This window comes from Lygodium microphyllum, chromosome 17, assembly GCF_053477565.2.
Source record: "Lygodium microphyllum isolate KBCC chromosome 17, Lygodium_microphyllum_v1.1.10, whole genome shotgun sequence".
NCBI classification, from domain to species: Eukaryota; Viridiplantae; Streptophyta; class Polypodiopsida; order Schizaeales; family Lygodiaceae; genus Lygodium; species Lygodium microphyllum.
This window is the reverse complement of record NC_141151.1, coordinates 73,570,131-73,584,077: the sequence shown is the minus strand read 5'-3', so window position 1 is coordinate 73,584,077 and position 13,947 is coordinate 73,570,131. Positions and strand designations below refer to the sequence as shown.

General features: G+C 45.5%; 1 protein-coding gene across 1 annotated transcript; it reads right to left on the bottom strand.

The window, feature by feature from the left end:
* Positions 1 to 10,694: 10,694 nt before the first annotated feature.
* Positions 10,695 to 13,022, bottom strand: LOC148022038 (uncharacterized). The gene has a single exon (XM_087697636.1). The coding sequence runs from the start codon at positions 12,733 to 12,735 to the stop codon at positions 10,906 to 10,908; it is 1,830 nt and encodes a 609-aa protein (XP_087553762.1). The 5' UTR covers positions 12,736 to 13,022; the 3' UTR covers positions 10,695 to 10,905.
* Positions 13,023 to 13,947: the final 925 nt, after the last annotated feature.

Genomic DNA, 13,947 nt, shown 5'->3' with positions numbered 1-13,947 from the left:
CGAACTGTTGCTCCAGCTCCTCCAAGTACCACTTTGAACCACTGCACATCGAATAGTATCATGGAGAAGCTACGGTAATCCACCGTAATAATACTTTGCAAGTTTCCAAAATACTCCATCTTATCCACAACCGTGTTCGGATCCATTGCTCGTCGCCGGCTCTCTTGCTCAAACCTTGCCATGACACCACAGTCCATTGTGGAGCGCATTTGGTCAATACGCTCCACCCGAAAATGCCGTCCGCGCGACCACGCTACACTATATATTTTGTACTGCACATTGAAACACTCAAATTAGATGTAGCAAGCAAATTTAGATACGACACATTCTAAACCCCTCATTACCTTTGGACTACATCTCCTCGAGAACTCCCACTCCTCCATTGAGACCTCTGTCCCTTCGCTGGATGCTACGGTCAAGGCTCCATGCAACCATCGTGTTGACATAAACCGCGGCATCTCCTCCATGCCTTCGGGATATCGAATCGGTCGGTGACGCGTACTGCGTCGGAATTCAGCTCGCGCTTCCTCTTGATCTTGCCTTACAATCTGGTACTTGGCGAGCCACGTCTCCATGGACGCATGGTGCAACATACAAAAGCGATTCACCTTCTCTTCCATTGAGGCATCCATTCTTTTTTCTACCCCATTTCCAACCACCACATCTCCAATTAGCCTATCATCGTCCTTCAGCGTCCATAGCATTTCATTGTCTGGTTCCACCGTTGGTAGCCATTGTGAGATATGCACTAACGCCTCTGACACCAACCAACCTTCCGCCATGCTACCTTCCGGACGAGCTCCTTGTCGCACAAAGCCTTTCAGAGTTTTCATGAAGCGCTCCAAGAAGAACATCCATCGTGTATGGACAGGTCCAGCAATCTCCACTTCGTCCACAAGATGCACAAGAAGGTGAACTTGTATCGTGAGCATGCTAGTGGGCAGGTATTTCTCAAAGAGACAGACTGTCTCAACTGCTCCCCGCCTTGCGGATTCAATAGAGGACGTCTTAATCTCTTTCTGTGAGATCCATTGCATCAAAGTCGACAACTTGTAAATGGCCCCGCGAATTTCTGGAGTTAGGCATCCCGCGATCGCGATCGGTAGGACAAACTGCCACAAATGAGAAATCATTGAGAATAATGGTCACTTTTCAAATTTCAAAATGTCCACGCTAATTAAAATCCATTCTGTTCACAAACCTGACATATCTTATGCCAATCATGGGATTTTAGCCCAGACATCTGGTCATCTTTAGAAAATGCGGACCTGAGAGAACGCATCATACCCGTCGGAGTGCGGATAGACTTGATTACTTGCTTCACAATGCGCTCTTCTTTGGTAGACAAAACCCAGGGAGCGCAAGGAAGCTACACTCCCCCTTCAGCACTCGACTGCGGCCAAAGCGCCTCCATCTTACCTACCTCCTTTAAATCCATTCGTGACCCTATAGTGTCTCTCTTTCCTGTGATGTGATCCCATAGCAAGTTGCCCACATTTTTGAAAATATGCATGGGATCCAACAAGTGGTTGACCTGTAAGTGGGTCCAATATGGCAACTCGTAGAAAAATGAGAACCGTCGCATTCCATTTGGATGTGATTCCGGGTTTACCATTTTCAGCTTGTACCAGCTTGCAGCGTTTATACGTGCTGGAGGTCGTCCAAGAAAACCTTCCCTGAGTTCATGATCCTCCGGCAAGAAAGCGGCGTATCCTTGATATACCATCTTCTTCATGGTTCGTGACCTTCGGGAGTCTAACTGTGGCCCACACAATGGACATGCATGATAACCTGAGGTAACGAGACCTGCAAGGCGATCCACGACCTAGTGAATACTTGATTGAATGAAATAAAATATAGATATTACCAGCGAGAACAAAGGTCTGCTCACCTAAGCACTCTCCTAATCCCGGAAAGTCATGCATCGTCCACATGAGAATGGCTCGAATGTTGGCTGACCGCCGACCATCTTGCCTGCTCATATCTTGCACCGTGACCCCCTCCTCCCACAAAATCTTAAGCTCATCGACTAATGGACGAATATACACATCCATATTTTTTACTTTGTAGCGGCCCGGGACGAGCAAGCTAAGGATGAGATGTCCTTTCTTCGTAGAAAGCCATGGAGGAATGTTGTAGTTGACAAGCACTATAGGCCACACACTGTAAGAAGTCGAGCGCAGACCGAATGGATTCACACCATCCATGGCGAGACCGAGCCGAAGATTCCTTGGCTCTCGCGCAAAGCCTGGGAAGGTAGAGTCAATGTGGCTCCATGCGCGCGAATCTGCTGATATTCGTTGAACTCCATCCATGGACCTATTCTGCACATGCCACGTTGTCAAGCTTGCCATGGCAGACGTGCGAAACATGTGGTTTATGCGGGGGATGAGCGGAAAGTGTGTGAGAACTTTTTGAGGGATGGTCTGCCCTTGCAAGTCCTGTCGATACTTGTGAGCACCACACTTTGGACATGTCTCCATAGTCTCGTATTCATCTCGAAACAATATGCAGTCGTTGATACATGCATGGATGTTATTATAGTCCATACCAAGCTTCTGTAAAACATGTCGTGCATCATCACGAGACTCAGGCATGGTGTTTGCAGGTGGCAATATATGATATTTCAATAACCTGGAAAAAAGCATAAAACACCTTGAAAAAACACAAAATTTTGCAATAATACTATTTTTTTAAAAAAACAATGAAGTCTATGTGCAAGGTACTTGAATAACTCAGTCACACTCGTATCACTCCAACCGTATTTTGCTTGCACACTTAAGAGTACAAGCAATGTCTTCAACCGAGATACTCGGCACCCATCATATAATGGTATGGATGCTTCCTCTCTAAGCGGGTCAGATGTCTCAACATCCATGGGAATCAATGCATCGATCATTGCCTCCATCTCAGGCTCCAAGATTGTAGGCAAGTCAGGAAGGTTGTCTGTCTCCTCTGGCATTGACGGTATAGATGGGCCTTGCGAGTGGTCGATTGGCTCCTGCAATCCATCCATCGCACGTCCACGAACTCTTCTAATTGGCCGCAAAGGGTGCACTCCCCCTTGGGTCGAGACATCACCCCCCTGGATACAAAATTTGCCAACAAGACCCAATCTTTTTGTGTATGGTTTTCAATTAGCTTGAGAGTACAATGCATGAAAAATGCTAACTTCAAATTACCGTTTGCTGAAAATCCGCAATCGCCTGATCAATGATCTCAGATTGAAACTCGCCAAATTGTCGTACGTTTTCTATAGACAATCGGCGTTTTCGTCTAATTGCCAACTTGCATTGAGAGCAAGGACATGGGATACGCTGATTAAGATACGTCTCGCGGTCTTAAACAATAATACCTTCTTTGTTTGCCATCTTATCTACATTACAGTAAACGAGGCTTAAATGGATAGCTTTATGGAGATGTAGGACATGTACGTCAAGTTGCAAGTTGACCATAAAACTTGCATTGTATATAGTAGTCGAGAGATTTTCCGATGTTATATCTCGGCCTTGTATCATGCTCAACGATTTGTTTGTCCCGGTAGATAATTATTTGTTATATCTCGGCTTTGAGTATAAGTAATCCATTTTAAAATTAATGCGCTCCATCTATGAAATTTTATCACTATAGTAATAAAATTTATTTCAATCAATTCTACTCATAGTCATAAGACCTGAGAGAAATTATCCTATACTCAATTTAAGGGTTTCTTCTTCTATAACAATAATTTTGGGTTCATTTTGATGAAGTACGTGGCCCATGGCAAAGCACATTGCATACCATTATCAATAAGTCTATTATCTTAAATTTCCTTCCCCTCCCTCTCCCTCTCTTTCTCTCCCTCTCCCTCTCCCTCTCTCTTTCTCTCACCCCCTCCCTCTCCCTCTCGTTCTCTTTCTCTCCCTCTCTCATTTCCTTCCCCTCCCTCTCCCTCTCCCTCTCCCTCTCTTTCTCTCTTTCTCTCACCCTCTCCCTCTCCCTCTCGTTCTCTTTCTCTCCCTCTCTCATTTCCTTCCCCTCCCTCTCCCTCTCCCTCTCCCTCTCTTTCTCTTTTTCTCCCTCTCCCTCTCTATCTCTCTTTTCCTTCCCCTCCCTCTCCCTCTCGTTCTCTTTCTCTCCCTCTCTCATTTCCTTCCCCTCCCTCTCCCTCTCCCTCTCCCTCTCCCTCTCTTTCTCTTTTTCTCCCTCTTCCTCTCTATCTCTCTTTCTCTCTCATTTCCTAAACAAGCAAAAATAAAGTGATTTAAACATCCTCCAAGCAAAAGGGAGAGGGAGAGATACAATGCACTCTCCCTCTCTTTCTCTTTCTATCCCTCTCTCATTTCCTTCCCCTTCCTCTCCCTCTCGCTCTCTTTCTCTCTCATTTCCTCTCCTAAACAAGTAAAAAATAAAGTGATTCAACATTAAACAAGCAAAAGGGAGAGGAAGAGAGAGAATGCACTCTCCCCCTCCTCCCTCTCTTTCTCTTTCTCTCCCTCTCTTATTTCCTTCCCCTCCCTCTCCCTCTCCCTCTATTTCTCTTTCTCTTTCTCTTTCTCTTTCTTTCCCTCTCCCTCTCCCTCTCCCTCTCCCTCTCCCTCTCTTTCTCTCTTACTCTCTCGTTTCCTCTCTTCAACAAGCAAAAAAGAAAGTAATTTAAACATTAAACAAGCAAAAGGGAGAGAGAGAGAGAGAATGCACTCTCCCTCTCTTTCTCTCCCTCTCCCTCTCCCTCTCTTTCTCCCTCTCTTTCTCTCCCTCTCTCTCCCTCTCCCTCTCCTTCTCTTTCATTTCCTCTCCTAAACAAGCAAAAGAGAATGATTTAAACCTTCAACAAACAAAAGAAAGAGAGAGGGAGACTCACCAATGAGATATGGCGAGCATGGGCGGCTTCTCTTTGCAACGAGGGCTCCTCCTCTCCTTCGCGAACAACGGCGGTGGTGGCGGCGGCGGTGGCGGCAAGTCTCTTCTTCTTCTTCTCTCACAAAGCCTTCGCTCTCTCCCTCGCTCTCGCTCTCAAAAGGCGAAGAAAAGAAAATGAAAACGGCACTCTGGTTTCGGCCGCGCTTTTTTTCCCTGCGGCGTCGCTATTGGCGTCGCTATTTGCGTTGCAAATACGCGCAAATAGCGACGCCAATAGCGACGCCGCTATTGGCCGTCGCTAATCAGCGTCGCTACTAGCTCAAATCCTTGTAGTGTGATTCTTCCTGTAGGAGGAGTTACTGGAAAGTTGGGACAAGCAATCCGTTTGAATGACGACCAAGGGGATGAGATATATCAACCTAATGATGTCATTCATTCATCTCATAGTACCCAAGAAGAGATGGCCATTATTACTGAGATATTAGTAGAAAGGCTTGGACTAGTGGATGTACAAAGAGCATAGATCAAGCTTTTAGCTGACTCGCATGAGTAGCATGAGGCTAGTTCTATTTTAAGCTATCCTGATTAGTTTGATAGGATGTTTTGTATATGCCAAGGAGATCATATTTTGCATGGATTGGAATGAACTATCCATTTTAGGCCAAGAGGGCCAATTAGTTTGCAGTGAAATGCTTTATTTCTTTAGGCCAAGAGGGCCATGTGTGAGGGGATACAAGCTCTGATGATCAGTGAGCCAAGGATTAGAGCGGTCCATGGACCCTACATGAGGCTTATAAAGACAGCTATCTTCCTCTGCAATGTAAATCCAAATTGGCTAGTAAGATGGTGGAGAATGGAATCGTATATTGGCTTGACTTGTAAGACTTGAGAAGACTTGATAAGAAACCAATAGAGCAAGTGAGAGTATATTTTGATCTCATACCGGCTGAAGGAAATCGGCTCTAGATTGTTATGGAAAAGAGAAAATAGTAGTGGCCAATGGTGACTATGTCTAAAAGGGGGGCAATCCTTCAATATTGAGCATCAAGAAAGAATGTGCACCTTCAGTAAATGAAAAGAAAAATAGGCTTTGAGAGTTAAGAGGGAAGATTCATTTAGATATTGTCAAAGAGTTAGAGGGGATGATTCCACTCACAAGAGATGCATGAGGGTGTGGGATTTCAAGCCCTCCCATAGAATCAATGTTACTTTGGAGAGTTTTATTTTGGAAGTTACCAAGGAAGAAAACAATCAAGAAGTTTAAGTGTAGATTAGCCCAATGAGTTAACTCTACAAAAAGGAGGACATATTCCACTTTGTTTAGGAATGCCAACATCGAGAATATCTAAAGGACCTTTGAGAAAAAATGGTCACAAGGTGGGCTACACAACTTAGTGAGATGTAAGCATATGCTCCTACATGAAAGAGGAGATGTGAATAGAGTTTTGGAATATATGGGCAATATTACATAGTTAACAATGAAGAATGTTTGGTTAGAGAAATGAAAGGTTGAGAGGGGAAGCAAAGTTTTGCAAGAATTGTGGACAATGTGCTAGCAAGTGTTTAAGTGATATCAAGCACTTGTTTAAGGCTATGAGAGCATAGAGGGAAAATATGTTATCATAAAATAGCTACTACCAACTATTGGCTTAAGTTCTCTAATCCATGTGGATGTTGCAAATAACTTTTATCCTCTTTAATACAATACATTTACATCATAAAGAAAAACTATGCATGCCACAATACCCCCACGTCATGTGCATACACCCAAGTATAGTAGAAGTGGTATGCATGTCATGTCATACACCCAAGCAAAATAGAAGTGGAATGGTGTTTTTAGTGTGTAGTATTGAATGATTACTCTGATACATATCACATAATCCAAATGAATTCGTTCTCTTTTATAGTTGACGTAAAAATACTAGAAAGTTGAAATTGATAGTTAATACACCCAAGCATAGTACTTGGTAATAGCTACATATTAATTTTCTCTTTTAGAATGCAAAATAAGATATTTGTATTAACAACAAAAGCTATGTATAGCTTCCAAAGGAAAGTCATAGTACATAGAAGCTAAGCTCAAGTTACAAAACTTTCTTCAACCTCTTCATAACAAGCTTAAAAGTGCAACCTTTGAGGCTCTATATAGCTCACAGCAAGGATGTGCTCACAAACACTCAACCAATGAAATCTAAGTGATATGCAAAGTTGAACTAAATATATGTATGACCAATGCATGATGTATAGTGATGTGCAATATCATCATGTAAATGCATAGCTAATGATTTAAGCTTTCAATGAATACATGACTAACGTAGTGCCTTGTTGTAATCACAAACCACATGTACAAGGCACCCACCTTCATGCTATCTATGGTCACATATAACACATGAATGATCTTAAAGCCACTTCGGTTTGATAAAGACCAACAAATCAAACCTTTAATCACTTTCTTTAAGACCAAATAAACACGTCTTTTGCAACCATATCCATAGATGTATGTTTCATGCTCATTTTGGCCAAATAAAAAACTTTCAAATCCAATTTTCTCATTGGATTATAATATGATCATGAAAGTGATGTAAATATTGGAAAAAATCTAGAAAGTGAATAGTAATGGTTTAGAGGAGTGTGGCAATCAGATAGATATGAGTATCACCTAGCAATGAAGAGAAAAAATGATGAAATGTTGGAGAAACCATTGTTTTGGGAGAGAATCCTTCTAGCAACATTAATCCATGACACAAATGGGAAATTCCTCTTTCATATAACATGCAACATGAGACTTCTTATGAAAATGGAGAGAGAAAAATGTAGTAGCCAAGCAAAGTTTGGAAAAGAGCAAAATCAACGTGATTGAATAAGCAAACAAGTGCAAAATAGTTTCCTTCACTAAGGGAGACATGATCCTTGCCCACTCAAAGCATATGTCTTTATCAAAGAATATGAGCCCCGAGTTCAACCATCCGTACTATGGACCGTACCGCATCACCCAAGTTTTAAATGGGATTATTTGCAAGTTAGAACCGCCTAAGAGCATTTATATATATAATGCCTTTCATGCTACACAAGTTCTACTTGAATACCTAATGTGAACAACATGATCCACTAGAAACTACTTGGATTTTAGAAGCGAAGGCTCATGAACGCAACAAAGAGGCCTTCGCTACCTGGATCAAGGAAAACCCCAACAATACTTCCAATGTACCTTGAGTCATTACTTTGAAGACTCCATTCCTCAAATGTAATTGAGTCAAGGGTGGATTGAACCAATAAAAACAAAGAGTTTAGTAGGCATACCGGGGTCAGCTTGATAGGAAAGGCTGTGCTAAGACCCCCCAAGTCATAGTATGGCAAACATTGGCCAACTTGATAGAAAAGGCTATGTTAAGACCCCACTAATGTGTCCACCAGTCCTAGACCTAACCAACTTGTTAGAATGAGCTATATTAATACCTTAGAATAAGTCAATAAACACTACCTTTACATTGCTGAGGACAACAATCCATTATGCAGGGGTGAGTGTAAGGGCTTTGTAGGTACATTATGGCATTGCTTACAAAAACTCCTGTATGTGGAGTAGTAGTGACTCTGAGCCTTGCTTGGTTTCTACTCTACATGCAATTCCCTATATCTAGTGGTGAACCCTCAGGGAAGTTACTATATGTATATCCTCTACATCACGTGCATTCAAGGCCTATTTATAAATATCCTTATCTGTAACTTTTTCCTAAATAAAACATAACCCTTTTTTATTCAATATGTAAATAACCCCTTTATATTACACCCTTTTGTATGTAAAAAATGTATAAAGATGGTATTTTAAAAATACCTTATTTTGAACCCACGTGATGCACACATATATTCAATCATAAGTAATTTCCTCGAGGGTGAACCCTCATACATTTCTATGCCGTGTTGAGTACAAGTGCATTATCAAGGGGGATTCCATTCCAAATAACACCTTTAATGATTGACTAATGTTGTAGTAAAGGGTAATGATCATAACCAAATATATCAATTCAAATTTTAAAGTCCATCTTTGGCTCCATCCACCAACTTGCCTTCCTTGACATAGACCTTGTCAAGCCTCCAAGTGTGACCCTTGTGGTGATTGTGCCATGTGCATAGTCTACTCTCCGATCTCAGCAATATCATGTAGCTCATGCACAAGCATTAACTTCCCCATACTTACCTTTCCTCCTCAATCATCCTAATTGACCCATGATCCAATCCTCCATGCTAATTGTCATTTTCCAATCTCATGCTATGATTGCATGCCCTTGATTCAAGTGCTCTCCTAGTGATGCCCATAGCTCCACCCTCTTCTTCAAAGCATTCAATGCATAAACTGAGACCATAGTGACTTCATCATCAACCTAGGCCTTGATTGCAATAGGAAACTCCTTTGCATGTGGTCACAACCACTTGCTTGTAGCTTTGCATTGCTTCTTTATTCTTTGGTACCTACCTGGCACTTGTAGACCCTAGTTTAGCTTCACCCCCTCAACCTTCCTTTCTCCTTTGCAATTATGCTAATTTGCAAGCTCTTTTGACCTTCTCAAGTCTTCACCTTGGTTGCCCTACACTTGCATGTGCATCGTTGCTCTTTTCATTTTACCTTTGTGTGGACATGCTTTTGCAAAGTGGCTTCATGTTTTGCACATTTAGCAAGCATTCAAGAAAGAAGAAAGTGTACTAATGCAAGGATCTCTATCCATTTTCCATTATGTGGTTCTAGCATGTATAGAAATCTTTTACCTATGATCTCAAACAATGCAAAGCTCATTTCTAGGTTTACTTCAATCCTTACCTGCTTTGAGGGATACAACATTTGACCAAGAACCTCCACCTATGGTTTTGACCTTACTTTCCAACCAATGTGGGAGAATTGGGAATTGGATCCACATAGAGCACTTGTGAAATAGCATGTTCGTAAGGAGAACTCTATAATCCAAGAGATAACATGCACAAAATTTCCTAGAAAACCCATAGAATCTACCCAACAAAAAAATCATGCTTAATGCTAGAGCCTAAGAGTACCAAAAAACCCTTTGCCCAAAACATAGCATTGGAGCAATGAGCTCTACATCTGAAAGGTTGCTATGAACCACCTAGTAAATTCATTCTCCTTGGATGCAACAACCCAGAAAAAATAGGCGGAGCACTACTATGGTGTATTACACATATCAGTCTTTAAGTTTTGTACACATATCAATCTTTAAGTTTTGGTAGGGAGAAACTTGCAATAGCATAGACTAAACCTTAGCTTCTACGAGTCGTTTGCAACGGGTGTAGGCCTTGAGGCTCTTGCAGCCCTCATATTGATTGCCTCACATTGCAGTACGGAGTACTCAACCTTCATAATTTTTTCAATTACGATAGCGCTTAGCTGTCTGCTTTAGAAAGTGCGAGTCTGACGCTCACTTTGTAGCCGCTAGCGAAGAGGAAAGGCCGAAAGGGGGCAGGGCGTATTGGCTAGGCGTCGAGATGCGGCGATGTAAAGAGTTGCTGTACTTAGAAGTTAGGCTGTTTCCTTGTCAGGGAGATGGGATAGGCAGCAGGTCCGGAGTCCGGAGATTTTGATGGGTTTTACGTTTGAAAGAGTCCATAGCAACGTAAAAGCCTTGGCTGCGCAGTGCGCGGCAGACAGAGTGCGAGTCCCTGACTGGTGTTTGAACCCTCGTCAGTGGTCCCTCGTCCGTGTCGGGATTTTGGCATACTGTGTCTTCAGGTAGGAAAGATATTCTCGTCTGAGTCGTACCAAAGTTCGACAGACAAAAGGCACCGGGAAAATAATTGTATTATTTTGCGACTCATTTAAAAAGAGAGGAAAATTTTAAATTTTTTAAAAATGAAGAGCGCTAATTTTGATAAACCTCCGCTAAAAATGTTTCTTAAGGGCGCGCGGGTGACGAAAAGAAAATAGCAAAGCGTGTGAAAGGGGGGTGGGGCGCTACCGACGACGACGACTGAGTCGTCTCCGTCTTGCACGGTGCCGGACTGCGCCTCTCGCAAAGTGCCGGATGTCGGATGGGCCCAGACGGAGTATATAGCATCACGTTACGACGACGACGACGACGATGACTGAGTCGCCTCCGTCTCTCGCACAGTGCCGGAGGGCGGGTGGGAGCAGACGGAGTTGAGCATCATGTGGACGAGCATGACCTCGATGAAGTAGTGGTGGGGCTGGTCGAACCAGGGCCAGCGCCGGATGCCGGGCGGCCGCCCGTAGTGGCCGCCATCGCTGCAGCAGAAGTCGTAGTGGAAGGGGAAGGTGGCGTCGAAGGCGTCAAGCACGTGGACGCCCCGCAGGCGGCGCCGGAACCCCTCCAGCAGCGCCGCGTTGAATGCCTCCATCTTCTGCGGGTTAGAGCGCTTCCAGCGGGCCGCCCCCGCGGGCGCGACGGTGGTGCGCATCAGGAAGCGCATGGGCCTGCCCAGCGGCCGGAACACCGACGCCCAGAAGGCCGCCGCCCGCTCCACCGCCGCCGCGAACTCCGGCAGCCCGCCGAAGTGGATTCCGTCGTGCAGCCCGGAGTTGAAGACGAACGTGTCCGGCGCGCCCGCCGAGCCGTTAAAGAAGCGCCGCAGGAAGTCGCGGTAGCCGCCGTCCAGCAGCGAGTCGAGCCCTAGGTAGTCCCCGAAGGTCTCGTGGTGGCCGTTGAAGACGTACGACACGCGCAGGGCCTGGTCTGGCCGGGTGGGGTTCACGAACAGGGTCTGCTCCACCTCCCGGTTCATCTCCCACGTCGAGATGTTGGCCCATGGCGGAGGGGGGTAGTCCAGGCCGAAGAGGAGCAGATTCCGCAGGAAATCCAGCATGTTGGAATCTCCCCACATGAACAGCCACTTGCCCGCCAGGCACTCCCACGCCTCTGCCTTGGTGAAGATCCGGAACCCGCAGCGCCGATCCGAGTACACCCACCCGTTGCTCTCCAGCGCCGCCACATGCCCCTCGCACCACGGCGCCTCGCATTCCGCCTCATCCCCCACCAAGCACAGCCAGCGGCCGTCGTTCGGCCGCGGCGCGCAGCTCCGGTTGTAACTGCCGCGCGTCCAGCGCCCGCCGCCGGAGCCGGCGCTCCGGAGGTCCGATGCTGCGCACGTCCGCATTCCGTCTGAGATGACGGCCGCCCCGCCCGACGGCTCCACCAGGAACTCCACCTCCGCCACCACGTCGCCCTCGCGCCGCCAGAGTTCCGTCTCGTGGTCGAGGCCGTGCAGGTTGCCGAAGAGGAGGCGCGCCGTGAAGTTGTAGCGGCCGGGCTTCCGTCCGTCGACCAGGATACGGACCTCGTACGTGCCGTCGTCCCGGTCCGTCACCTCCGGCCGCCCCTTCCAGTGCTCGCCTTCCAAGTCCGCTTCGTAATAGTCACCCCCCGCGCACCTTGGTCTCCCGTCCTCCCCCACCGAAATCATCCTGAGCAGGAAGGCCTCGTCCGTCTTTATCCTTACGGGCCTCTCCTCCGGCAGCCCCACCACCTCCGTCCTTGCCGTACTCGCATTATGGCATGCCGTGCTTCCATTCTTCTTCAATTGCTCCAAAAGCCGCTCTGTCTTGCCAGCGTCCATTATCATCACTTCATCCTCCTGATCGTCACTGACTACCACCTCCTTTTCCCCCGATCCCTGACCTCTGCCATTGTATGTACAGCTTGCAATTTGCATCCTCATATGGGATATCACGTGCTTGCCTGCGGAATTCCAATACGGGATGGATACCAAGAGCAAACTACAGACCACGAATGCCAGCACGCCATAGAAGCTCAGAACCGTTCGTTTTCTTCTCGAATGAGGCTTGGCTTCTTCACTGGACTTGTATTTCTTTACATAGGGAGAGACGATGTAGGTGACCTTACATGATGATGAGTCCCCAGAGGCATGATCCATGGCTGCCTGGAGGGAGGCGAGAGGGTCTGACCATAGGGATGGGGGGCAAGGAGGGGGGGGCTAATCGAATGGTATAGACTGAGGCTATAATGGCTAGAAGTTGCTAATAAGGGAGGGAGGGAGGGAGGCTCTGTGTTAATTACAGAGGAGAGGACGCAGGAGGAAGAGACAGGATTCGAGGAGGAGGACGGATGGCATGGGGTGATGATGGGACGTGATGTCCATGATGCCTGTTATAATTCAAAAGACGAGAGAGAGAGGTGATGAGGGAGAGGGAGAGAGGAGAGCTGCACGATCCTCTATGAAAGGACAGGCCAGTACAGCCCCCGGCCCCCGGGCGGCCAAAGAACAGAGCTGTTGTCCCCCGGCCACGGCCCAATTATTCCAGTGAGGTGGCAAAGACAACACGATCCTCCACACAAAAACATAAACCCGAAAACCCCCCTTAATTTTTTTTTTAAAAAAAACAAAGGTAGAAAGTTTTATGCAGAGAGACACCACCGACGAATTGAGATCCTCTTTTTTTTTTTTTTTAAGGCCGCATTGCGAGAGATAAAAAAAAACAGAGATCCTGACAAAAATGTATTTGTTTGCGTGAAAGTAGAGATATTTAACAGCTAAGAAATTTGCGGGCCATGTCTCGTATTACGATGCTGGGTTAGTTAGTCTTGGTATCCGGATCGACCTTTGGTTTTGGTCAGCATCGCTATTGGCCACACAATGACACGTGTAGCTAGCTGGATGGCATTTTCTCTCGACTTTGGGAGCACCAGCATCACATAAGTAATAATCACAAAATATAGGGCAAATTAGTGAGCACCAGCATCGGTGGTCGTCTAGATTTCTTAGGGCCCAAGTGGCCTGCACCTTTTTTTGCTTTCCTTGCACGTCTATTACTACCAAATTTTTGCCACCCCTTTGAAAATACACTCCAGTTTATCAAACTTTTGTATAATTATGCTTACCCCCTTCCCTTCCATTTCGAAGGGTATGTAAGGTTTCACGTGTCAAAAACCAACCATCGTGACTACCAAGTGTTTATGGAATCATTTCCATGAAAGCCTCTTAAGATCCTTCAAAGTTCAGCTCATAAATTTGTAAGGTTCAGGCCTGATAGGCTTTTCTGTCTTACTATAAAAAACATGATTCAAAGTTTAAACTCTTAAAAAGTAGCAAAGTGCTCTTCACTTTGGTAGGTGAGCTTGTTCAATT

Coding starts and splice junctions, on each gene's coding strand:
- LOC148022038 (XM_087697636.1), bottom strand. CDS start 12,735: ATGGATCATGCCTCTGGGGACTCATCATCATGTAAGGTCACCTACATC.